General features: G+C 60.4%; 1 protein-coding gene across 4 annotated transcripts in view; it reads right to left on the reverse strand.

The window, feature by feature from the left end:
- Positions 1–2,720: 2,720 nt before the first annotated feature.
- The window catches only part of FLNC (filamin C), a 28,239-nt gene continuing 6,004 nt past the window's right edge, over positions 2,721–24,955 (reverse strand). The window contains exons 3-48 of one of the 4 annotated variants that reach the window (XM_022581573.3): positions 24,004–24,101; positions 23,702–23,852; positions 23,489–23,607; positions 23,235–23,312; positions 22,850–23,012; positions 22,500–22,700; positions 20,951–21,088; positions 20,464–20,590; positions 20,174–20,310; positions 19,749–19,942; positions 19,545–19,658; positions 18,757–18,900; positions 18,405–18,528; positions 18,082–18,242; positions 17,771–17,861; positions 17,513–17,682; positions 17,168–17,285; positions 16,808–17,070; positions 15,466–16,063; positions 14,627–14,800; positions 14,353–14,515; positions 13,960–14,120; positions 13,013–13,180; positions 12,810–12,933; positions 12,104–12,260; positions 11,839–12,028; positions 11,718–11,741; positions 11,355–11,602; positions 10,828–10,908; positions 10,412–10,511; positions 9,950–10,090; positions 9,549–9,677; positions 9,297–9,470; positions 8,547–8,708; positions 8,220–8,423; positions 7,627–7,779; positions 7,418–7,540; positions 7,020–7,262; positions 6,578–6,847; positions 6,342–6,479; positions 5,951–6,066; positions 5,163–5,295; positions 4,899–5,075; positions 4,545–4,763; positions 3,716–3,925; positions 2,721–3,609 (exon numbers count right to left, since the gene is read on the reverse strand). In XM_022581573.3, coding sequence (XP_022437281.1) covers positions 3,422–3,609; positions 3,716–3,925; positions 4,545–4,763; positions 4,899–5,075; positions 5,163–5,295; positions 5,951–6,066; positions 6,342–6,479; positions 6,578–6,847; positions 7,020–7,262; positions 7,418–7,540; positions 7,627–7,779; positions 8,220–8,423; positions 8,547–8,708; positions 9,297–9,470; positions 9,549–9,677; positions 9,950–10,090; positions 10,412–10,511; positions 10,828–10,908; positions 11,355–11,602; positions 11,718–11,741; positions 11,839–12,028; positions 12,104–12,260; positions 12,810–12,933; positions 13,013–13,180; positions 13,960–14,120; positions 14,353–14,515; positions 14,627–14,800; positions 15,466–16,063; positions 16,808–17,070; positions 17,168–17,285; positions 17,513–17,682; positions 17,771–17,861; positions 18,082–18,242; positions 18,405–18,528; positions 18,757–18,900; positions 19,545–19,658; positions 19,749–19,942; positions 20,174–20,310; positions 20,464–20,590; positions 20,951–21,088; positions 22,500–22,700; positions 22,850–23,012; positions 23,235–23,312; positions 23,489–23,607; positions 23,702–23,852; positions 24,004–24,101 — 7,559 coding nt within the window. In that variant the 3' untranslated portion in view covers positions 2,721–3,421. Of the gene's footprint in view, positions 3,610–3,715; positions 3,926–4,544; positions 4,764–4,898; positions 5,076–5,162; positions 5,296–5,950; positions 6,067–6,341; positions 6,480–6,577; positions 6,848–7,019; positions 7,263–7,417; positions 7,541–7,626; positions 7,780–8,219; positions 8,424–8,546; positions 8,709–9,296; positions 9,678–9,949; positions 10,091–10,411; positions 10,512–10,827; positions 10,909–11,354; positions 11,603–11,717; positions 11,742–11,838; positions 12,029–12,103; positions 12,261–12,809; positions 12,934–13,012; positions 13,181–13,959; positions 14,121–14,352; positions 14,516–14,626; positions 14,801–15,465; positions 16,064–16,807; positions 17,071–17,167; positions 17,286–17,512; positions 17,683–17,770; positions 17,862–18,081; positions 18,243–18,404; positions 18,529–18,756; positions 18,901–19,544; positions 19,659–19,748; positions 19,943–20,173; positions 20,311–20,463; positions 20,591–20,950; positions 21,089–22,499; positions 22,701–22,849; positions 23,013–23,234; positions 23,313–23,488; positions 23,608–23,701; positions 23,853–24,003; positions 24,102–24,955 lie in introns of all 4 variants that reach the window. The other 3 variants (XM_022581565.3, XM_089917411.1, XM_089917413.1) reach the window with 3 other exon arrangements.

Raw genomic sequence — 24,955 nt, forward strand, 5'->3', positions numbered from 1 at the left:
GTTGTTCTGAAGCCACTGAAGGATTTTAAGCAAGAGAATGATACGGCCAGGTTTATGTTTTAGCAATAGCATTGAGATCGTGCTGTGTGTGGAGGTAAGACTAAGGTGGAGAAACCATTGTGGTAAGAGATGGTGGTGGCCAGAAAGAAGCCAGGGAGTGGGGATGGGGAATGTGAGAGTCAGGTGGAGTCAAGAGATATTTAGAGACAAAAATGGACAGAACTGGGTTTGGGGTTGGTTATGTTTGGGGAGTTAGACCAGGTGACTTCCAAGTTTCTGGCCTGTGCAGCTAGGTGGACAGGAGTAACATTCCTCAGAGAGTGAACTCTATGTATGAGATGAACATGTCGAAGGAGAGAGGTCCGCTCGCTCCTCCACCCTTTTAACAAAAAGGCGTCCTGCATCTGGCATGTGATTTGCAAGTTTAGAGCACTTGAGACATCCAGATGGTCTGGTCTGGTGGTTATCTCTGTGATGGGCCTGGGATTTGGACATACCTGGTTTGAATCTCGACCCTGCTACTTAGAGGTATGATTTGGGACTCATCACCAAAGTTCTCAGGACCGTGATCTCTTCAGATAATACTATGCCCACCTCATAGGCCGTTAGGATTGAGGTAGAGGCACTAAATGCTCAGCACCTGTGGCCATACTGCAGCTGGGGGAGGGCAGCTGAGCTGGATATCCATAAACACATCCGCTCACAGGTGGAGGGCAGCTGAAGCTGAGGAGGCCAGCAAAGCTTGCAGGAAAACGCTCCCATTTGGGGGCGAGGTGGGAGGGAAGGCAGAGAGCGAGGAAGGGTGTGTGTAGAAGCACCTGGCTCAGTGCCTGGCACAGAGCTGACCCTTAACGGCCACGAATGGTTGGGTACTTGAGAAGGGATCCTGCCTTTAAAGGGTCTGTCAGGTAAAGTAGGGAGCTGAGACAGTGCCATGTTTATCACACACAGCTTCATTCAACCAGCATTTAGCAAATGTGGTCATGGAGAGGCTGAGGACACAAGATTGATAAAATACACTTTCTGTCCTCAACTCCCTCGGGACTGAGGGGAGAGTAAAAAATATCACAGGGAGGGAGGTAGACCTACAGAAGAAAGTGAGGCCCTAGAAGGGTCTTGCAGGGGAAAGGAAGGAAGAAACTTAAAGAGGAGCCGGGAGGCAGACAGCGTATTGAGTGAAGAGGCGGGGGGAGGGGGTGTTTGGAGCCAGGCCACGTGTGTTGGGTTTTCTTTGGCCTGCCCACCACCATGTGCCGAAATGTCTGGGATGAGTTTAGAATTGGGGGATCGGTTGAGTGAAATGCTGCTTTGCCCTGCTCTGGCTACTCAGTTGCTCATCTACTCATTGGTCACACTTGTCTGTATCGGACCTCCCAGGGTCAGGGAGCACAGTCTGGTGAGGGAGACCGACCCTCAGATACAAGGTCACAGATGAGGGTAGTAAATGCAGCCAGAGATGTGCCCCAGGGCAGTATGAGAGCTGGGGGGCAGGTCTGGGAGGACAGGAAGGGGTTCGGGAAAGCTTCGTGTTGGCCAGGAAGATGAGGAGGGTGGAGAGGCAAGGGTGTTCCTGGGCAGAGTCCCAAACTGCAGCACGGCTCCCTGGGAAACTAGAGGTTGTGGAGAGGGTTAGAGGTGGAGGGTGCAGTGAGGAATGGGCACAGTGCCCGACTGGGGGCCTTTTTTTTTTTTTTTTACATGTTGGGGGTAGGAGTTTATTAATTAATTAATTTTTGCTGTGTTGGGTCTTTGTTTCTGCGCGAGGGCTTTCTCTAGTTGTGGCAAGCGGCGGCCACTCTTCATCATGGTGTGCGGGCCTCTCACTCTCGCGGCCTCTCTTGTTGTGGAGCACAGGCTCCAGACGCGCAGGCTCAGTAGTTGTGGTTCACGGGCCTAGTTGCTCCGCGGCGTGTGGGATCCTCCCAGACCAGGGCTCGAACCCGTGTCCCCTGCATTAGCAGGCAAATTCTCAACCACTGCGCCACCAGGGAAGCCCCTGGTGAGCTTTTTGAATGAATGGGTAGGAAAGCTGGTGTCTGAACCTATAGGCCTTGGAGGCCTTGTTAGGACACTTAGACTAGCCTGGAGAGAAGGGAGCCACAGAAGGGCCCTGGACCAGAGAGGGCCATAGTCCCTGTGATGTGACCCCGCCCTCTGGCTGCAGTGTGGAGGGCTAGTTGGAGGGAGCTGGCTGGTGGGCCAGGAAGGCTAGTGGAGGGGCCAGTTCAGGAGGGAGGCCCTAAGCCAGGTCAGGGCTGGAGGTGGGGAGGGAGCAGGCCCAGCTTTGACCCAGGACCTGGCTGGAGTGAAAGGTTCCTGGGTTTGTGCCTGCCTGCTGGGTGAGGAGCATTCCTGCTTGAGCCAGTGCTGTTTTAAGGTCCTAAAAATTTTGAGAACATCCTTGAGATCAGGCTGAGCGGAAACTGGCCTTCTGGTGGTCCTAGGGCAGTCTTCTAGAACATAGTGTCCACCTCCCTCTCCCACCCACCAGCTCTCCAGGAATCTGAGGACCAAGCCCACATCCCTGGCATGCTCCCCCAGCCCCTTCTTTCAAGCATTCTGTCAACACTCCAGACCTCCCCAAACAGATGGCCCAGAGGGGGCCGCTCTCTGCCCCGGGCCCCCCCACCTTGACCTGACTCAGTCCTCCAGGGGAGAGGCAGCCAGCCTCTGCCTCCCAGGGCCTGGTGGCCAGCCGTGGGGAGCACACACACAAGGAACAGCCAGGCCTCTGCGACAGGCCGCACTTTATTTGTTTTCCACCTAAACGGCTCCCAGCTGAGCCGCATGACATGTGCAAAAGCCCCCCAGAAAGCTGGGCCTCGCAGTGTGTAAAAAAAAAGCCCCCCATGGGGCAGAGCTGTGCAATCTTAAAAAAAAAAAAAAAAAAGAGAAATCAGTCCCCCAGGAAGCCTGGCTGGGATCTCAATTGCCTGGGGCCAGGACACGCACCAAGCCTGCTGCTGCTGGGTCCATTTTCTCCTGCGATTGTGCTTTCTCTTCCAAGTCCTTAACGCTCTGGGGTTGTGGCCACCAGAGGGGCCGGATGCAGTCCTCAGTGGCAGAGGCCCCGCTGGCAGTGCAGTTTGAGGGTGACCTCTCTCACACATGCAGACACCCCCAGACACGTGCTCCCCCACTGGCCTCAGCCCCGCCAGAAAACTCAGGGCTTCCCTGGCCCCCCAACCTCCAGTTCGCCCTCATGTCACGTCTGAGGCAGGGACACTGCCCTGAGACGGACGAGGCCTTCCAACCCGGGGGGGCAGGGAGGGGGGCAGTGCCACTCCTTCCACCCCCAGGGCAGGTGTTTGCGGTGTCTGATTCTGCGTGCGTGCATCTGGGTGTGGCCTGTGTGTGTGTGTGTCTGTGAGTGTGTTTGGCCAGAGGTGGGGGCCGAGGCTGGGGGAGGCACTTCTGGGATTCAGGGCACATTGACTTTGAAGGGGCTTCCAGGGACACTTTCGTCGCCCCACTTGACGATGAGGATATAGTCGCCTTTCTCCTTGACGGTGTAGGTGACGTTGTACACCCGGTTCCCCATGTGCTTCACATACACCTCCTCACAGGGGGTCTTGGGCCCGTGCACACCCACCATCATCATGTTGGTGCCTGGAGAGAGAGGGAGCGAGGGACAGGCTCACCCCAGGCCCTTGGGCCCACGTTCCCGCGCACCTGCCCACCCTGGGGGTCTGCCCCCTTTCCCCCCACTGCCTGCCTGCTTTGCTGCAGTCCACGGTGAAGGAGTTCTTCTGGCCCACAAAGGCCTGGGACAGCCCAGGGCCCCGTGTCACCACCTTGCTGGCATCTGAGGAGAACTTGGGGATGGAGCTATAGCTGGAACCCCGACTTGAGGACGACTTGGTCACAGTCTCCACCAGGACCGTGGATGTTTCGTGAAGGCTGTGGCCTCCAGACAGCCGGGGACCTGAGAGGCAGAGTGGGTGGCCACGAGCCTAGTCAGAGGCCTGCTCTTCCCCAGGCGGTAGGCCGTGTGCCAGCACCGACAGCCCCGCGTTCCCTTCCTCAGATGCAGCATGCTAGGAGTGGCAGCCCGTTCCAAACACGGCTCCGGGGCAGGCTTATCTCGAGGTCTGGAGCCTCGATGGCTCCCCCCCCCCACCCGACTTCTGGGCTTTGCCTGGGACCCCAAGTCACAGGGTAGAGTCCTGCTTTAAAAAGGAACATGTATCAACGAATCCTTCACACAGCTTCCAAAAGGAAAGCTGGCTGAACCTTTACTGAGCTCTGTCTTCTTGGAAGCCAGAAATGTGGGAAGAGAAGGGCAGAACGCTAAGCGAAAGCTTGGGGAGCCACCGCAGGGAAAAGGTTAGTCAAGTGATGGACAATAAAGAGGAAGGATTTGATTTTTTCAACTGATGTGCATGAGTCCACGTGGAGAATGGGGTGACGTGTAAAGCCAGGCCCACTTTATTCCTGGTAACCTGACCCCGATGTTTGGGGCATATGACCCGGATGTGAATGGCCACTGGAGCCAGCCAGTATGGAATGGGCTGGAGGGACCTTCCCCCACCCAGGACACTCACCTGTGACTTTGGCCTTGAAGGGGCTGCCCACAATGTGCTGGGGGCCACCATACTTGATGGCAATGAGGTAGTTGCCAGGGGCCATGGGAGTGTAAGTGACCACGTGGCCCTCAGGACATTCCCGACAGTCCAGCTGCACCTTGGAGGGGCCGTCGATGGTGACAGACAAGGCCCCCGAGCCCGCATTCAGGGTGTTGACAATGAACTCCGATGACACTCCTGGGGACCAGAGGTAGCAAGGGTGTAGACAGGAAGCCTCCCCGGAGCAGGTCTGTGCTGGGCTCGGGCTCATCAACGCTGCCCCGCCTCTGGGGCACCAGTGTCCACCCCTCCTCCCCAGCCCCAGGCACTCACCTGTAGTGCCTCCCTCGAGCCCAGGACCATAGGCTGACACCAAGCCTGGGTCCCCAGCCTGGCTCTGCTCCCCAACTCGGATCTTGAAGGGACTGCCAGGGATGTGGGCACCGTTGAACTTGACGTCAATGGAGTGGACGCCATTCTCATGGGGGATGAAACGGATGGTGTGCTTGTCTGTGGGTCAGACGTTGGTGGGTGAGCCTTTGTCCTTCCCTCCCCTTCCCAGAAAGTCCCAGCCTGGCAGGGAGAGGGCCAGCTCACCACTGTCCAGCTCGGAGACGTAGCACTCCTCCACCGCACCCGAGGGTGTGTGCACCCTAGCATCGATCACGCCCCGTGCACCGTTCAGCTGCACCGCAAAGGACGCTGGCTGGTTCACCTTGAGCCCCGTCTCCTGCAGAGGCCACAGAGGGCGCTCAGACTCCTGGGAGGGTCTGGAGGGCTCGTCTCTGCAGCCCAGCACTGATCTCACTGCACACCCAGCCCAGCTCAGGGAGGCTCTGAACAGGGCTGTGATGGGAGGTGGAGGCAGGGTCTGTGGCCTTGGCATCCACCTGCTATGAGGTGGGGCCACCTGGCTGTGGCTGGGCGTGGTGGGGATGACACATGATGTGCCCTGTCCTGGTTGAGGAGGTAAGACCCAGAAACCATAAAGCAGGCCTGTCAGCAGAGAAGCCAGTGCTAGGACGGTGCTGTGTGTGGACTGCAAACAGTAGCTGGGATGAGGAAGGAGGGGTGTGGCCTAGACTGCCCTGGGGGCACTCGATGGGGGAGGTGGGCCGATGGGGAGGCTCCCAGGGGAGGTGAAGATTGGGGCACAGAGCCCAGTTCTAGAGTAGGGGTAGGGGATGGGGGAGGAGAGGCACAAGGGCTCCTGAGGGGCAGCTAGAAGGGGGAATGGAGCCCCCTGCTGTACAGACACTGGGAGAGAGGGGACATCTGTCTGTCTGGACCTTCCAAGGTCACCACTAAGTCCCTGACCACATGGGCCTGCCATCCTCTACTTCTGCCCATCTCTCAGGGTGGCAAAGGGGCCCCCAGGCACATACCTGGAGGCTAGTGACAGTGAGACGGCGAGCATCGTCTGAGAGGGAGGCCACGGGTACCACAAAAGGGCTGTCTGGGATGTGCTCATCGTTGAACTTGATGGAGACCTCATAGTCACCTGGGGAGGGAAGGCCAGTCAGCACAGGCCCCAGGACTGGGGACAGCAGGGTGGAACCCCCTCCACCCTGGCCTTATCCCAGAACAAGCTCCTGGGTCGGGGCTCAGCTCTGGAGACAGATGTGCATTCCCAGGAGTGTGGGGTGGAGGGAGACAGGGCAGAGAAAGAGCGGCAGCCCAGGTGAAGAGTTGGTTCAGTAGCCCCGTCTCCTGCCTGGGCGAGCAGAAACCCAGTCTGGAAGGTCAGGCAGGCCCAGCCCCGTGGTGGACACCCACCTGGTTCCTGCACAACATAGGAGACCCCACAGGAGCCATCCTTGCGGTCCTCAAATGCAATCTCCGCCTTGCTGGGACCCTCCACAGCAATAGACAGGCCCCCGGCACCCGCTTCTCGGGTCCAGATGCTGAACTCGGCTGGAGATGGAAACGGGACAGGGGTGGCTCCTCAGCACCATGGTCCACCCTGGTGGCTGCCCTGCCCCCGCCCCCCGCCCTGGCCCCCTGCCCCTTACCTGGCACGCCGGCCACCCCTCGCTCCAGCCCTGTGCCTCCAGCTCGCACCTTATGGGCACCGCCTTCACCCAGTGGCCCCACGGTGAACTGAAAGGGGCTGCCTGGCACATGCTGGCCGCGGTACTTGACGGTGACCGTGTGGGGCCCCATCTCCTGGGGCACAAAGCGCACACTGTACGCGCTGTCCTCTCCCTCCACGATCTCTGCGGCTTCCGTCTTGCCTGACGGGCTGGTCACCTGTGCGGTCATGTCCTGAGAGCTGGCCTCACCTGCAGCAGGTGGGGAGTGTCAGGGCGACACGGGGGCTGCTCCTGGCCCTGGCCCTTCCCTCCCTCCCTCAGTAAAACCCCCTCCTCCACTCAGACCAACAGCCTCCCCCTCTTGTCCCGAGGGACGCAGAGCCCAGCGTCCCTGTGAAGACCCCAGCCCCGCCCTGCTCACCCTCCTGCTGCCGGGTGATGCTGCCAAAAGAGCCCAGGCGTTCCCGGCCCAGGAAGTCCCCGAAGACGGCGGGGAAGGGGTCTCCGCCAACCTGGGTGGACTCCTCCACCCGCACCTCGCGCTTGGTCTCCCCGCCCCGAGTCTTGCTGATCTCTGTGCGCTCCGTGCGGGTGTACGTGTGGCTGCTCCGCGTGAAGGTGCGCGTCAGGCGCTCCTGGGCCGACACCATCTGGAACCAGTTCCCTGTGCGCGCATGGAGCCCAAGGCGGGGAGGGAGGTGAGAAACGAGCCAGCAGGACAGAGACCGTGGGGGCAGGCCCTGGGCCTTCCCCATCGCTCTGCTCCCGCACCCCACCCCCCACCCACCCCCACCCCACCCCCCGGCTCCTGCCTCCTACCTGGGATCTTGAGGTTGAGGTCACAGGTGCTGCCGATGGTGGCAATGGACGGCGCCTGCCTGCGCCGGGTGATGCTTTCCTTCATGCGGCCCTCGCCGGTAACCTTCACCGTGAAGGGGCTTCCTGTAGGGGAGAAAGGGAGGGTCGGGCGTCTCAGATCACTCGTCGCTGGCCTCCTGGCCTGTCCCAGCAGCAGCCCAGCGCCTTACCAGGCACGTGCTTGTCAGCAAACTTGATGTTGATGATGTAGGTGCCGGGTTCCGTGGGGCAGTAGGTAACTTTGCATGTGCCGTCCTCCATATCCTCACAGTTGATGTCCACCTTGCTAGGGCCTTCAATACTCAGCCCCAGGCCCCCATAACCTAGTGGGGAACAAGGGACACGTCTCCCTCAGTCCCCACTGCTGTTCTGCTCTCCCCTCCCCAAACTACAGGCTCCGTCCAGAACAGGCACCCAAGGTGTATCAACCACTGACAAAAGGCGCCTCAGCAGGAGGAGGGGTGAGCCAGGCACTGACCCAGAGGTCGGGGATAGGTAGTCTGGAAAGTTCCTAAGGCAGGCCTCTTGGGTTCCAGTGAGCAAGGGGGAGACAAACTCAGTAAAGCTGAGCTTTCTCTGAAACATGGGAGAAGTGACATGGGGACATTCACTCTCCCCAAAGGGGCCCCAGAATGTGAATCTCAGCAGAGACTGCGCCAGGAGGTTCAGGGAGGAGTGTATGGCCAAGGGGCACTGGGCAGGAAAGGACTAGTCGTCACTGGCGGCACCAGCTGAAATGAGGGGTCTCTGGGGCAAGAAGCACCTGCATTACGAGTGTCCACGATGAACTCCGCCACCTGGAACGTATGTCCCTCGGACAGGCCCTTGCCCCAGACCCGCACCTTGCTGGCATCCCCGATTTCAGACGGTCCCACCAGGATCTTGAAGGGGCTGTTGGTGACGTGCTTGCCACTCTTGCGCACGCTCACCACGTGCTCCCCAACCTCCTTGGGGGTGAAGGAGATGCCTGTTGGGAGGGAGGTCAGGCATGAATGGAGCCCTGGGCCTGGCAGTGTTCCTTTGCGGCTGCCCCTGCCTTCCTCACCCCCCCCCCACCCTGCCGGGCCCCTCCCATGGCCCCCGTGCTCACCAATGTGCCGGTTGGGCAGGCGCTTCAGTAGGCAGGGCTCCTCATTGCCCGAGGGGGCACGGATGCTGGCGGTCAGCAGGCTCAGGTCACTCTCGGTGATCTTCAGTGACACATCCGTGGAGGTGCCCACGTTCAGCTGTGACGTCCTCATCGAGTCATCACCTGGGGGAGAGTTGGCATGTCAGGCAGTGTGACTCCAGGCAGGCCCTGCCCTCATGGACATCAGGAGACTTCTGGCAACCCCTGCTGGACTCAACAGAGACTGGGGACCACTCCGAGGCACAGAGAGACCAGGGAGAGCGCAGTCTCCATTCACACCCAGCTCCCCTGGGGATGCCCCAGTCCTGAATGGGTTAAATCCCTAATTTACACGAATGTAAATCCTGAGTCACGTGATTGCATGGAACCAGAAAACTAGACTGGGCCAGACAGCCCATACCCCTTTCCCGCTGTGTGGCTCTGATCAAGTTGCTTAGCCCCTCTGGGCCTGCTGGCTTCCTCATCTATCAAAAGGGATTATCAGTACCCTGACTTAAAAAACTCAACAGGATATGTTTTCAAAGGGTGGCTGGATGTTTCTCACCTGCTCTAGAGGATAGAGTGTTCCTTACATTTATCCAAAAACGACCTCTTCCACCTCGAGGGGGCCCTACCCTAACGCCCCGGTGACTTACTTGAACATGCTGGGCTTGCACATCCGCTGTGTGCTGGGGTGTGTACGGCAGGCTGTGTGCCCACACGTCCACCCACCTGTGATCTTGGCTGTGAAGGGGCTCCCCGGAATGTGCTTGTCGTCAAAGCGCACGATGATGCTGTAGTCTCCAGGCGCCGTGGGGAGGTAGGACACGGTGCAGGTGCCATCCTTGTTGTCCTTGCAGGTGATCTCTGCCTTGGACGGGCCCTCCACGGCCAGGGACAGACCCCCTGTGGGTGGAGGAAGGGCTGAGATCAGAGGTCCTGCCCTCACCCCTGCACTGGCTGCCCCCACCCGGCTCCCCTCACCTTCCCCAGCATCCTTGGTGACGATGGTGAAGGTGGCCGGCTTGTTGACCATGCCATGGCTCAGGCCTGGCCCATAGGCACTGACGTGCCGGCTGTTGATGGCATCCACGTAGAACTGCAGGGGGCTCCCTGGGGGTGGTCGGAGAAAGGGGGCTGGGTCAATAGTGAGGACAGGAGCTGCCTGAGCCCACCTCGGCCCCCGCACCTCCCCACAGGCTCCCTGCTGAGCCCTGCATCTCTGCCACAGGGGCCTCCCACCAGGGCACCAGACTTCCCAGGCCTCACATGGTGTCTGCACACAGCAGGTGCTCAATAAAGATTTGTTGAAAGAAGGCAGATGAGGGTGAAGTCACCATGGGCTCCTCTCAGCCCAGCCAAGCCCAGCCTGGCCCCCGACTCACCAGGGATGTGGTTGCCGTCATACTTGATCCCCATCTGGTGCAGGCCTTTCTCGGTGGGTGCGTACCTCACCGTGATGGTGCCATCCTTGTTGTCAGTGATGCTGGGCCGGGCGGTCTTCCCAGAGGGCATCCGTACCTCCCCTGCCAGGCAGAGGGTTAAGTGGGGGACCCCAGTTTCTCCTACCTCAACCCCCTTTGCTGTCCCAGGCTCCCACTCCTGTGTGGTTCTGCTTCTACCCCAGAGGTCAGGCACCAGGAGACAGCCTGGAGCATCAGGATGAACCCTGACCTGGGAGACAGAAAGCTGGAGTCTGAGTTCCAGCTCTGCTCAACTTGCTGTGTGACCCTGGGTAGCTTGCTTCCCTGCTCTGGGCCCCAGCGTTCATCTCTAAAGAAGGAGCTGGGCCTGGATGCAGGTGTCCTCCCTTTGAGCCCTCATGCCTCAGGGCCCCGGGGCAGTACCTGTGAGCTCCCCTTTCTGCACAGTGAAGGGGATGACCAGGTTGAAGGGTCTCAGCATGGACTCCATTGGCTCCACGGGCACCACTGGCTCCTCTGTGGCCTGTGGCAGGTGAGAGGGAACAGTCATTGGCTGGGGAAGGCCTGGGGAGCTTGGCCTGAGCCATGACTGAAGTCAGACCAAATGAGCAAAGAAAAAGATGGTTAATGGTGAAGCCAGAGGGCAGGAGAGGCGTGTCAGCTGCAAGAGAAGAGGTGCTGCGCCCAGCCTGGGGATCCGTCTGCCCAGCCTGACTCCCGCCTGCTCCCCCCGCAAGATGACCCCAAACCATGCCCCAGTCCTGGCCCCTGAAGAAGAGAAGAAATAAAGGAAGAGGAGGAGGGGGGCGAGGTGTGGCCCAGGTGGGAGGTGGCAGTACCCAGTGTGCGGGGTAGGTACTGGGCCTGTGCAGCTGCTCAGAGTCAGAGGGCTCCTCCATGCGGGGCATGGAGTCACACGCCTGGAAAGCCAGGCGCAGGAGGGCACAGGACGTAGCAAGCTGGTACACGCCAGCTCGAGTGACCACGAGCTGACGCAGAGAATGGCCCAGGGACCTGAAGTCCCGGGCTGCCCACAGGGCAGGATGGATATCTTGGGTGCTCTACCCTTTGGAGGGCTTCATCGTCCTGCAGGGCCACCCTGGGGAGATGCACAGGGACAGTGGGCCCGAGGGTCAGAAGGAACACGGCAAGTTCCACCAGAGAGAGCTGACCAACCACCAGAGGGGCCAGAAGCAGGGCTGTGCTCACCTCCTGGGTTGGGAGGCTGCAGAGAAAGCAAAGACTCGACTCTGGGGCACTCTGGGTCCCGGATCCATCAGACGTGGGGACAGGTTCCCTGCTACCACTAAGAGGGCCCGGCCCACCTCCCCAGCCGCCCTGGTCCCACTGTGGCCGCGGAGCTTACCAGCACGTGGAAGGGACTGTTGGGGACGTGCTCGCCTCCAAAGCGGATGGTGATGACGTACTTGCCCGGCTTGGGCGCTGTGTAGTAGATGTCGAAGGTGCCGTCGTGGTTCTCAACCACATCCACGTCAAGCTCTGCCCCATCCGGCGTGGACACTGTGCACGTCACCTTCCCCTTGCCTGCCGCCTTGGCGTCCACCGTGATCACCGTCTCCTCCCCAATCTGGATGCGGGGGCCCAGGCAGGCACCTGCCACACAGGAATGTCCGGTCAGGGGTCCGCAGGCCTGTGCCCAGCCCCCCGCAGTTCCCAGCTCCCCCACCACCTCAGCCCACAGCAGAAAGAGAGGAGAAGGGGCACTCACCCAGGCCGTGGCCTCCGATGGACACTGAAAATGGAGAAGAGTGTAAGCCACGCAGTGCTCAGGATGGGGGCGGGGGTGGGGGGGGAGGGGGAGGGGCAGGGGAGGCGGGGTGAGTGCCCACCTGTGACCAGGCACTTGCTGGCGTCCCCAGTGGGCAGGGCGTGGATGCGGAAGGGCGAGTAGGGGATCTCATCGCCGCCATACTTGATGGTGATGGTGTACCGGCCACTCATGTCCGGGAGGTAGGACACGGTGTACGTGCCATCCCCATTGTCTCGGATGTTGGCCTTCTTGGGCTTACCCTCAGGGTCCTGGGGGAGGAACAGAGGTCAAGGCCAGCCTGTGCCCAGAGCCTCAGCTGAGAGGGGGGCGGCACATGGACTCACCAGGATCTGGACAGTGAGCAAGCCCTCCCCAGCATCCCGGGCATCGATGGTGAACTCCACAGGCAGGCTGGCAGGGATGCCAGAGGCATTGAGCCCGGGGCCGCTGGCCCGCACCTTGCTGGCATCGTGGGCTGGAAGCACCTTGATCTTGAAGGGGCTTGAGGGGCAGAAGGGATGGACAGTTTGGCTCAAGCTCTGGGGCAAAGGGAATCCCGTCTCGTTTGGGGCCTGGAGTCCTCCCCACATTCATGAGCAGGGGAGATGACTCCTGGCAGGGAGGAGGGACCAGGTCACAGCCTGAGTCTGGGGGAGGGTCACACAGGTGTGCCCGTGACAAAGCCTGAGCATTTCTTCTCCATTCTCCAGGAAGATGCCGTGAATTGTTTAAAGAGGAGGATGCAGGAGGCTGCCCTCTCCCACCTTTTTGTAGCTACATGGTGCCTTTTCCCAAGGCACTAATTTTGTAAATTTTGTATCTACATGGGGGGACAGCCCAGCCAGAGGAGAGCCCCTGGGGCTGTGCCACCTCCAGGGTGGAGACAGGCAGGGGGCCCTGAGGAAGAGCGGGATGGGGCAGCAGAGATGGGATGAGGCGAAGACAAGTAGGAGGGGTGTTTCCAGGGCCCTGCAGTGGCCCTGCAGGTGCGGCCCTGGTGGGAGCTCCCCAGAGCTCAGCACAGCACAGGAACCCAGAGCTGGGCCTCACCTGCGTGGCACCTCCTGGTCGGCGTACTTGACAGCTACTGTGTAGGGCCCATCAGTGGCTGGGGTGTAGTGGACGGTATGGGTGCCATCTCCATTGTCACGCACCTCCACAGGCTCAGCCACACCTGGGCAAGGGGAGCAGGGTCAGCAAAGCCTCTTGGCATCATTTCTGCCTCCCTCCACCCTGCCCCAGACATTCCATACCTGTGGGGCTCAGCACGGCCACCTGCAAGGCAGCCCGGCCAGCTTGGCTGCAGTCCACCTTGAAGGTCTGGGGTACCCGGGCCCTGACACCGGCTCCCAGCCCTGGGCCGGAGCACTTCACCTTCCCAGGGTCCACCACATCCTTCACTGGCACCCGGAACGGACTCCCTGCAAGGAGAGGGACATCAGCCCCTACCCACCTGCCCAGGAGGGTCTACCTGACACCGAGGAACGAGGAGGAGGAGGACGCCTTCCCTGCCTTTGAAATGCCCCAGGGAGACCAGACCAAATGTGCAAACACTTAGGGACTTGCTAAGAAAATGTAAACAAGGAAAATAAACTTGGCTACTTGGCTACAGACTGCGGCTGGGCAAATCCACTTATTTAGACCACAAGCCTGGAAAAAGGCCTTCCTAAATTAATAAAATGTTAAAAGTGGAGTATCTGTAACAGAAAATGCATTTTTGCCAGCGTGAAATTAGATAAGGAAGAGAAATGTCCAAATTCAGCAGGCCCGAGTTATGTGATAATTGAAGACATAACCCCGCCCTCCCCACCCCTACCCCTGCCCTGAGCAACTCGGCCATGCAGGAGGGCAGGGGGGTTCCTTGCTTTGCAGACAGTGAGAGGGAGAGGGTGTGAGAGGCTGTCCTTGCTGAGCCCGCGACAGAGGCTTGCACTGTGTCTGAGTGACCGAACCCACGAGGTCTGGCGCTCCAGACAAAGGGCCAAGACACCAGTGCTGGACCTCTGGGAACGAACTGCACGCACCGCCCTGCCTCTTGGCCGCGACCGAAGCACCTACCTGCTCCACGTCCTCCCTGCCGGCTGGGCTCGGGGCTTTCCTGCTCTAGGGATGAGTCCCCACACCTGACTTCCTTCCAGTTTCTCTCTCGCTGAGCAGGCCTCCTGCTGCCCTCCCTGAGTCCCACCCACCCCGTGCACACCTGGGATGGGCCGGCCCCCGAAGGTGATGTTGACGTCATAGTCTCCAGGGGTGAAAGGGATGTACTCCACGGTGCAGCTACCATCCTTGTTGTCCTTGCAGGACATCTTGGCTTCCGACGGGCCCTCGATGGCTAGGCCTAGGCCCCCAGTGCCAGCTCCCCTACAAGATGACACCCCTATATCAGCTCCGCTAGGACCAGTGAGTGGGGATGGAAAAGCTGAATGGGGGCTGGGGGCCCAGCTGAGAAGGGACCAGCTACAGGGGTTGGGACACGGGGAGGTTTGCACCCTTGACGGGATAGGCTGGGGATGAGGCACACACAGAAGGATGAAGGGGAAGACCAGGTGGCTGGGATCAGGGTCAAGGTTAGGAAAGGCGGAGGGAGGAATACCTCGTTTCCACAGTGAAGCGGTTAGCCTTGTTGACCAAGCCACCCTCCAGGCCTGGCCCAAAGGCCCGGACGCGAGTGGGGTCACAGCCCTCAGTCACGCCCACTCGGAAGGGGCTCTTGGGCACAGCTACGTCATCATACAGCACCTCCACCAAATGTACTCCTGGAAGCCAGCCACATGGTGCAAGTCAGGGTGGGCGAGGCGCCTACCTCCCCAACCCCCGAAAAAGCCGGCATCAGATCCCCACCGTCCCCGCTCAGCCCAGCCCCTCACCCTCTTCGTAGGCCGTGTACTGCACTCGGTAGGTGCCATCCCCGTTGTCTGTCAGGTAGGTGTCCGTCTTAGCACCCGAGGGGTTGAGCACGCGAGCCGTCACGTGGTTCCCACCTGTGGCTGTCAGGGATCTTGCGTCCACAGTGAACTCAGTGGTCACCTCACGCAGGACACCTGGCTCCCAGGAGACGAGAGCTCAGCATAGGTTGGGGGCAGCCTTCACACAGCTGCTCACCCCAGCGCGCCCTCCCTCCCCAACTCCGAGGCCTCTCCTCCTCCCCACCTGCTGCTCCCCAGCCTGAGCCCTGCCCCCCTCGGCCCTGCGAGCTCCGGGCCCCGCCTCCCACTGCCCCTGCCTTCGCTCCCCTCACCACATACTGACACTCTGTTCACCTGAGTCTCCCCACCAGGCTGTGCGCCCCTTGAGGGCGGGTCTGGGTCTTAGGTTCCTCTGCACACCCCGCCATGCCTAGCCCAGGGTCTGGCCCCCAGCAGATGGTAACTCACAGTCACCGAGCTGAGCTGAACTGTCTCCTGACTCTTGTCACCCTCAACCCCAAAGCTTTCCCTCTGTACCATGGAGAGCAAGGTTCTTAGCTTTCTCAGATCAGCTGATGAAAGTTGCGAATCTCCCCAGGAAAATGCAATTTTGCCACAAGACCAGAGGTGAAGCTCCGCGTCCTGCCTTTGGCTTAGGCGCCTTCTTCTGGGGTATCTGAGCCCTAAAGACTCAGCGCTGCCCCAAAGCCCTCCCTTCCCCCCCCACAAGCCCTCAGCCCCGCTTCCGTCCCTCCCTGACTGGCGATGCGACCAGCTCCAGGCTCCTCTCTCTCACTCACCGTGGGGCTCCACACCGGGTCCCGAGACCTTGACTCCACTAGTGTCGACAGCGGGCTGCACATGGACGCGGGTGGGGAATTTGGGTACGGGGTGCCCGCCATACTTGATGGTAATGGTGTAGGTGCCGGGGAAGGCGGGGCTGTAGGTGATGTGGTAGGTGCCGTCGGCATTGTTGTGGATCAGCACCTCGGCCTTGACGCCGGCGTCCGACAGGATCTCGATGGTCAGCTCAGCCTCGCCCGCCTCCGAGCAGTCCACAGTGAAGGTGGCTGCCTCGCCAGCCTTGCCGCGCTCCAGGCCTGGACCACTGGCCCGCACCTTGCTCGGGTCGAACACGGGCCGGATGGTAGCCTTGAAGGGCGAGCCGGGGATGTGGGCTTCGGCAAACAGGATGTTGATGGTGTACTCGCCCGGCTCCGTGGGCAGGTAGCTGACAGCACACGAGCCATCGCCATTGTCCTGGCACTCGATCTTGGCCTCGCAGGGGCCCTCCACGGTCAGCCCCAGGCCACCCGTGCCCGCCCCCTTGGTGTCGATGGAGAAGGGCGCTGGCGTGCCTACCAGCCCGCCCTTGAGACCAGGGCCGTAAGCACAGACCTAAAAGAAGGAACAGGTGTGTGGATTACCTACACCTGACCTCGCCCACGAGGACTTCATGGCTCTCAAATCAGCTAAGCGCTTTCAACTGTAGCAGCTACCACAGGCTGAGTCCTTATAACAATTCCAGGCGAGGAAACGCAGGTAGAGAGATTAAATAATTTGTCGCAGCTGGTGGACCTGGGATTGAAGCCCAGGTCGGGTCCAAGGCCAGGCTTTTAATAGCTGAGCTGTCTCGATATAAGCTTTTATATGTAGGATGGCTAAACAGCAAGGTCCTACTGTATAGCACGGGGCACTATATTCAATAACCTGTCCATCCAGTGGTTAGGACACTGCGCTTCCACTGCAGGGGGCACAGGTTTGATCCCTGGTCGGGGACGTAAGATCCCACATGCTGCTCAGTGCGGCCAAAAAAAAAAAGAAAATCCTACAACCAACCATAATGGAAAAGAATATTAAAAAAAAGAATGTACATATATGTATAACTGAACCACTTTGTTGTACAGCAGTAATGAACACAACATTATAAATCAACTATACTTCAATAAAAATACAAAAATCAAAACCAAAAAACACTAAGCAGTCTCAAAGGCAGGCCCTGAGGTGGGGGACTGCCTCGGCCCTGGGTCCTCGGCTCTGCTCACTCCAGGACGTAAGGCCCTCTGGCCTCTGCCCCTGTGACTTACCCATCTTCGCTAGAAGCCCCCAACTCCCAGATCCCACCAGCCCCTATTTCCTCACCTTGGAGGGGTCAGGGGGCAGGACACCCTCCACAGCGAAGGGGCTGCCAGGCACCGGGTGACCATCGTAGGTGATGTCCACCTTGTAGGGTCCCTCCTCAGGGGGCATGTAGCGCACAGCCTGGGCTTCAGCTCCACCCCCGGGCTCCAGCTTGCAGGGGATGGGTCGTCGGGAGGGTGAGATCACCCGCACGTCCAGCTGGCCCTGACCGCCAGCCCCTCGCGTGTTCACAGAAAATGCCTGTTCCTGTCCCACAGCCACCTCTGTGTAGACGGCAAGGGACACCGTGAGCAGAGACAGCAACCCACTGCCCCCCCCGCCAGCTCTCCTCACTCCCAGGGCAGCTCTTGCCCCACTTACTGCTGTTGAGGCCTTGAACTTTGACTTTGCTGAGGTCCAGCGGGGGTGCCACATTCACCACAAAGGGGCTCTTGGGGACAGGGTCTCCACCATAGGTCACTGTCACTGCCATGTTGCCCTATTGGGTACAACAGGAGGTCAGAACTGGGTGGCTTAGGCACAGCCTGGCGACATGCCTTTGGCCGATGTGGACCACAGGCTCAGAGATCCACAGCGAGAGAGGATGGAAGGCAGCAAAGGGCAAGATCTGGGAGGCTACATGCAGAGCGGGCCCTGTGAGACTGAAGGAAGGAGACCCACGACCCCATAGCCGGGACGGGTGGAGCATGGAGGGGGCGGACACACCTGCTGCACGGCCGTGTACTTGACAGTGTAGGAGTAGTCGTGGTTGTCGATGATTTCAAAGTCTCGCACAGCTTCTCCCTTGGCAGCCCCGGCAAAGTGCACGTCCAGCTTGGCCTTGCCGGCTCCCTTGGTCAGCACCGTGAAGTGAGTGGGCTTCCCAACTTCCACACCTGGGGAGTCACCCCGAGATGGTGGTGAGGGGCTGGCGGCCACCCAGCCCCACCCCCAGCCCAGCCCAGCCCTGACTCAGACACCTACCTGTGCGGTTCAGCCCAGGGCCCTCAGCCTTGACCTTGCTGGCATCATGGGATGGGTCCACCTTGATATGGAAGGGGCTGGCAGGGATCTCCTGGAGAGAGAAAAAGCTTGGTCAGGGTGGACACGAGCAGTCTCTGAAAAAGTGCCCTTTGTTTCCTCTGAGGCACGCTGCCTACACATAGGAAGTGCGCAATCAACGGCTATAGAATTGTCCCCAAACGACTGCCTCTTAAGCTGCTGACTGAGATGTGGGCCGGGGCAGGGTGGGGTGTGCAGCCACCCGTGACAACCAAAACCCAAGCGTAGGGTACCTGGTTGGCAAACAACACCATGATGGTGTAGCGGCCGGCCCCTGGAGGTGTGTACTTGACTGTGAAGGTGTCATTGTCATTCTTGATGATGTCAAAGTCGATGTCAGCCTCTGCAGGGCCCACCACGCCGGGGGCACACTTGATGCCAATGCTTACATCGCCTGAGGGGAGGCAGGCACGAGGCCATGAGCGGGGGGCTCAACAACCTCCTGCACTTGACCAGTCCCCCTACAGCTGGGACCAGGTGGAGGGTACCAGCGCCTCCCACCCAGACCCTGCCCGGCCCCGCCCGGCCCCGCCCCACTCCCTGGTCCTCAGGGCACCTTGCCCCGCCTCGCTGCAGTCCACCGTGAAGTAGGTGGGCTCGTTAGCCTTGAGGCCTGTCTTCTCCACGCCAGGGCCGTACACCTTCACCCGCTCAGGGTGACTGCCCTCTCCCACGTTTACCTGTGGGGAAGAGTCGATGGTCAGCACGGTGCCCCTTCCTCAAGGTCTATCCCTTTCCCCAGCACTTCTGAGCCCAGCCTTAGCAGGACCAGTCTTAGCATCTTCGCAGGGGCCTTGAGGTGGGGAGCGATGACAGGGCCCAGGGACGGCCAACATCTCCTGCGTGAGGCTCCGCCCTCCCTCTGGGGCCCCTGGCAGTGGGCATGGGGCAGGGAGCAAAGGACATACCCGGAAGGGGCTCTTGGGGACGTTGACGCCTCCCCAGGAGATGATGATGGTGTGTTTAATGGGCTTGGTGGGCACGTAGGAGCAGCGGAAGGTACCATCGCCGTTGGGGATGACCTTGATGTCAATGGGGCAGCCGTCTGCGTCCTGTGGGCGTCACCCAAAGCAAGGTTCTTGGAGTGCCCCGGACTCCTAGAGCACCAGCGCCCTCTGCTGGCCGTGGGCCATCCTCCTTACCCGCCGCCAACCCACTCACAGGCCCCGCCCAGCCACAGACCTCAGACCGGGAGAGCCTAGTGCCACAAGCTCTGGTGGCCAGGGCGCACCCTGGGAACAGGGAGGCCAGGCTCTAGACCATCTGTGTGGCCTGTTCTCCCAGCCTAGGTCTCTGAAATGTGTTGTCAGGGGAAACGCTCAGCTAAATCAATGTTCCTAAAATTGAATAAATAACCTTTTAAAGAAGAAATCATCCTCTTGGACCCAAGAACATATTCATTAACCTCTAGGGGTCAGTGGACACCACTGTGAGAAACTCAGCTGGGAAACCAATGTCTTACTCAGTCAAATCATCTTTCAATTGCAAATTATTAGTACAAAAATAATATTTGGTAAAATATGTTTTTAAGATTATCATCAATAAGAAAACACAAAACTTAAAATTTTTCATAGTTCTAATGGATCCATGAGAATCAGTCCTGTGAGGCCTGGAGGCCCCTTTCTCTAACTTGCCTCCACCCCCCCAGGGTCCCTGCTACAGTGGCGAGGGGCACAGAGATGGGGCAACACCCCACCTGGGCATAGAGCTTCAGGTCTCCCTTGCCAGCAGCACGGGCATCAATGGTGAACTCTGCTGGCTTGTCCACGATGCAGCCAGTGGGCTCCAGGCCGGGCCCAAAGGCCTTCACCTGCGCAGGGGCAAGACCGGAGGGCTGTGTTGGGGACTGGAGGAGGGCCTGTTCACCTCGTCCCAGGCCCGCGGGAGCTGGGACCCCCACCTTGTCCGGGAAGCAGTCTGGTGGAGCTGGCTGGATGTGGGCAATGAAGGGCGAGTCTCGAATGTCCTCATCGTCGCAGATGACGTGCACGGCGTACTCCCCTGGTTCTGTGGGCCAGTACCGCACGTCGCAGGAGCCATCTCCCTTGTCATCACACTCGATCTTGGCCTGTGAAGGGCCCTCAATGGAGAAGCCTAGGTGAAAGATGGGGAGGGTCAGAGGGCACAAGAAGCAACTTGGATACTCAGGCAGGTCCCCGGGGCATCGCTCTCCCGGCGTCACCACCCTGATCACCCCACATCCCATCTCCCAGTCTCATCTCGACACTCGCTAGCACTCCCACCTCCTGACCCCAGTCACCCCCCAGTGTCCTTCCATCACACCACTCCCCCCACTTCCCACCTGTCACCACCCCAGCCACTTACCCAGCGTCCCCACCTCCGTGCCAATGGCCTCCACCACAAAGTCGGCTGACTTGCCCACCTGGCCAGTTTCCAAGCCGGGACCCCAGGCCCGCACCTTCTGCACTCCTGCCTCTGGGCTCACCTGCACCTCAAAGGGGCTGGGCAAAGAGGGAGCTGGTGTCCATGCCGGGAGCTGCCCCCACCAGAGGTACTCGTCCCCCTCCCTTCCCTCAGAGTCCCAGGCAGCCCGCCTCCCTCTCCCACCCTCTGAGGGCCCAGACCTGGAGGCACGGGGGCCGCATGGTGCTTACCTGCGGGGAATGGCATAGCCGCCCCATGTGATGGTCACCACGTACTTGCCAGGCACCACGGGGTAGTACTCGCACTCGAACACACCGTCCCCAGCCTCCCGCACCTTCACCGGCTCCTCTGTGCCTTCTGAGGAGGTGTGGGAAGTGGGGGGTCAATGCTCTGCGAGTCCCAGCTGCTCAGTCCCCTCCGGGACCCTTGGGACCCAGGCCCAGCCTGAGGATACTGCTGCCGGTAGGCACTGTAGTAGGCACTGTGTAACAGCCCAGGGCAGCACACCGGCGAGCGCAGCATTCCCAGCTTGCACACTGGGAGACTGAGGCAGAGGTCAGACAATGTGCCTAAGGTCCCAGGGAGCCTCCGGTCAGTGTCTCTTTGGAGCCCCCCAGAGGGGCGTGGTGCTGACCATCACTGCTCTCAGGGGCTCAGAACCACTGGCTGTATTTCCCCCCTGTGCCCCGACTCCCACCACGGCCCCCTGGCACTCACTTGGTCCCTTGACTGTGACCTTGAGCTCCCCGCTGCCAGCACCCTTGGTGAACACCTTGAAGTCAGCCACCTCTTTGACACGCACGCCCTTGGGCTGCAGGCCCCGCCCAGAGGCGCGGCAGGCGTTAGGGTTACAGGCTGGGAGAGAGAAGAGAGGTGAGGCTGGGGGCGCCGAGAGGCCCTAGACAGAGCCTCAGCCCTCACCTCTCATCCCCCACCTCGCTGTGCACAGTCCTCCTGACACCCCCCAGGCACAGGCCATGGCCTCATGCAACCCTCCCCCGTGCTCCCTGGTGCCCCCGGCACAACTAGGGCTGCCGAGACCATGCTGGGCAGGGAGCTGGCCACGGTGCCCCCAGCCCCCCTCATCAGGCTGCTCACAAGAAACCCTCCCCACCAGGCTCCTTGGAGTCAGTGTCGCTTGGGACACAGGCAGGGCAGAGCCTGAGCAGAGACTGGAGCAAAGAGAGACAGGGAAGGACCTTTCACCTACCCCAAGGCCACCCACCTAGAGCCATCTGAGCCTTCTCAGAGCCACCATAGCAGCTTTAGGAACTAAGTCATGCCACAAAACACTCAGCAACACCATGGAACAAGAGATATGCATATAACCGGAAGCCTGCCACAGATCCCAGGCAATGCATGAAAGTCAGCCTGCCACAGAACACTGCTAGTGGCAATGAACCCAGACTTTGCTACTGAACACAGGCCAAAGAACAGTGATCTCAGCCTGCCACGGAACCCATAAAATGGCATGGAACCCATGGGCTGCCACCAAACAAGCAATGACATATAATCCAGGCCTGCCACGGAACACAGACAATGGCAGAGAATCCGGGTACTGCCACAGAACAGGCAACGGCACGGAACCCGGAGCCTGCCATGGAACACAGGCAATGGCACGAAACGGAGGTCTTATATCACGGAAATCATCAGGCAAGTGGCAAAGAAACTAGATCTACCACAGAACATAGGCAAAGGCGCAGAACTTGGGGCCTGTCACAGAATGCCACGGGGGGGGGGCGATTCCACACCGCTTGGGCCATGCCACACAGCACAGGTGAGGCCAGTCAGCTATGGCCATGCCCGGCCCCGCCTCCACTGGAGTGTACTAACGTGGCACCACTCTCTTGGCCTGGTGGACGATGGGCACGGAGGGGGCGAGAGGCGGCAGGGGCTCTGAATGGCAAAGAGAGAACCAAGTGGGGGGTCACTGCTTGAGGGCCTGGCGTACAGGTGCTCACGTAACTGCCCCCCACCCATGTGGCCCTGTCGCTTCCCCCTCAACCTTTCCACAGTGGTCCCTGTCTGGTATCCTTCACTGTGGCCTCCTGAGCCTCCTTGGGGGCAGGGGATGGACAGACGAGCTCTCGAGAGCCCCACCCCTTGGCTCGCTCTTCTGCCCATTTTAAGCCTTCAGATGGCTCCCCCCCACCGCCCCTGGAGGTAGTGCATTTCCCGTAAATCCTCAGACGCGGAATTCGGTGGCAACGCTCTCTGTGTCCTGGCGTCGGGGAGGGGATCATGCGGATGGGTGGAGGGCCTTTACCTTCTGCCACGTGGACAGGGAAAGGGCTGCGGGTGATGGGGGCACCGGCGAAGGCCACGTGCACTGTGTGGGGTCCCTCCAGCACAGGCCTGTACGTGCAGCGGAACGCGCTGTCGCCCTTGTCCTCCAGGGCCACCTCCACTGTGTCTCGCCGGCCCTGCGGGTCCACGATCACCACGGCAACATCACCAGTGCCGGCCCCTGTTGCGACAACGGCCATCAACCCTCATTCTGCTTGGGGCTCCCTCACCCTGAGACCACTGCCCTCTGGCTGGGACTCTGCCCCAGGCCCCCAGGCATACGCCCCACGCCCAGTCAGGGGGTGTCAGGTGTAAGGGGGCCGTCCTCACCCGCGGTGTAGATGTCAAAGTAGGTGGGTTTGTTGGCCACGTTGCCCACGGGCTCCAGGCCAGGACCACGGGCTGATACCTTGTTGGCATCCCCCAGGGCCATGCCCACGTTCACCTCAAAGGGGCTGCGTTCGATGTTCTGGCCAGCAAAGAGCACGGTCACCTGGGGGTCAGAGGCCAAAGGTAAGCTTTTAGAGGAGAGCAGCTCTGAGAGGGGGTGGAGGAGCAGAGCAGAGCAGAGCCAAGGAGGGTGGGAGGCGGGTGGCTGGTGCACGGGGGTGGGGCGGGGTGCGAGCTGAGACAGGAGTCCATTCAGCAGAGCCAAGGATGTGAATGGAATGGGGAAGACGGGGGCGGGGGGGGGGGAGGGCCTATAGGGAGATACCTTGTGCAAGCCGGCGACCTTGGGCACGTAGGAGACAGCGTAGGTGCGGTCCTTGTCGTTGTTGGGAACCACCTTTGCCTATTGGGAAGGGAAAAGATTGGCAGTTAGAGCCCCTCCTAAGCCCACAGCTCCTGCAGCCCCCATGGTGAGGCGTCTCCCATCTCCAGCATAGAGGGTAGCTCTGGCAGCCATCTCCAGGCTACTTCAGTTGTTGGCCTGTGGTCTCTGTCCAACCCCCAATGGCCTCTCCATACCTCCTCGGTGTGGCCCTCGGGGTCCTCAATGTAGACCAGCACCTCGCCCACGCCAGCATCCGCTGTCTGCACGGTGAAGTGCGCGGGCTGCAGCACGGTGCTGCCCTGGGGCTCAATGCCTGCAGGGCAGAAGGCAGAGCCAGAGAGTTTAGGGAGATCCACCCTAGCCTGTGCCCAGCTGCCCGGGGAGGGCTGTTAGGGCTCAGTACATACCAGGTCCGTAGGCAATGGCCTTCTTGGGGTTCAGCTGCTTGGAGCGAACAGGGGCACCAGGTTTGAGTTTGGCCTTGGGGAACTGGGACAGGTAGGTCATGACAGAATGCTCATCCACGTTGGGGTCCACAATCTCCTCGGGAGCAATCACCTGCCATGAGGAGGAAGGGAGTTAGAGGATGCCCTCCTTAGCCAGGAACCCCAGTTCTCACCCACATCCTGACCAGGTACCCTTATAGACCCAACTCCACCCTTGGCCCTCTGGCCCCCTTACTCTCCCACCGCCCCGTCCGCCAGTGTACCTGGGGCACCCCGAGCCAGTCGTCCGCCTGCTGCATGGCCTCCCGGGCGTTCTCCACAGGCTGGTTGGGGTCCCAGGCCTCCCAGTCAGGGCAGAGGCCTGGAGAGATGGCAGAGGGAGGCGATGACTAGGGGAAGCAGTCAGCCAGCATACAGAGCATTTGCTCATCCAACACCCTCATGGGCTGTGGGTTCACACTCCCTCCCACGCAGCCCTAGGCCCCTGACCAGCCAGGTTCCTGCTGACCCCCGATGTTATAGCCCATCAGCTGGGATGCCCATCGCTGTTTAGAGGCACGGCAGCCCTCCCTAGCACCAACAATGAGGGCTTTCTGCCCCGGCTGACGCAGCCTGGCACCAGCCCTGCCAGCCGGCCTCCTGCTTACCAGGCCCCAGCACCGACCCTGAACACCAAACCCCTGTGAGGGCATCCCTCGCAGACCTCTCCTGCCTCATCCCAGCTGCCTCCGGGTGGGCAGTCCCCGTCCCACACATGCTTCTGACCCGTCGCCTCAAAGGTCTCCTCACAACCGCCCTGAAGTCCTAGGTCTCCAAGCCCTTCCCACAACAGCCTCAGAGCATAAGACTCTCTCTCCTTCCTGACTTCCCACTTGGGGAAATGGAGGCACTGAAGGGCCTGTTTGGAGAGGATGAGTTCTTCTCTCCAGCCACCCAGAACCCAGCCCTTCTAATGGGAGGAATGCTGAGGCGGCCACAGGTCACTCCTGGGAAGGGGTGCAGGGGTTAGGGTGTGCTTGGTCCAAGCCAGAGCTGAAGAAGGAGGGCGCTGCTCACTGGCGGGGAGGGGGCCAGCTCAAAGGCTGGAATCCATGACTGGCCAGAACAGCTGAGCTCACTGCTGGCAGCCGCACCAGCCATGGGCAATGGCTCAGCAGCTGGGAATGCTTCCCAGGCGGCCAGTGCCCCCGCCTCCCACCCCCTGCTCCCCAGCTG

Source organism: Delphinapterus leucas, chromosome 9 (assembly GCF_059928025.1).
Source record: "Delphinapterus leucas isolate spDelLeu-1000000601 "Yukka" chromosome 9, BTC_Dleu_Yukka2, whole genome shotgun sequence".
Lineage (NCBI taxonomy): Eukaryota > Metazoa > Chordata > Mammalia > Artiodactyla > Monodontidae > Delphinapterus > Delphinapterus leucas.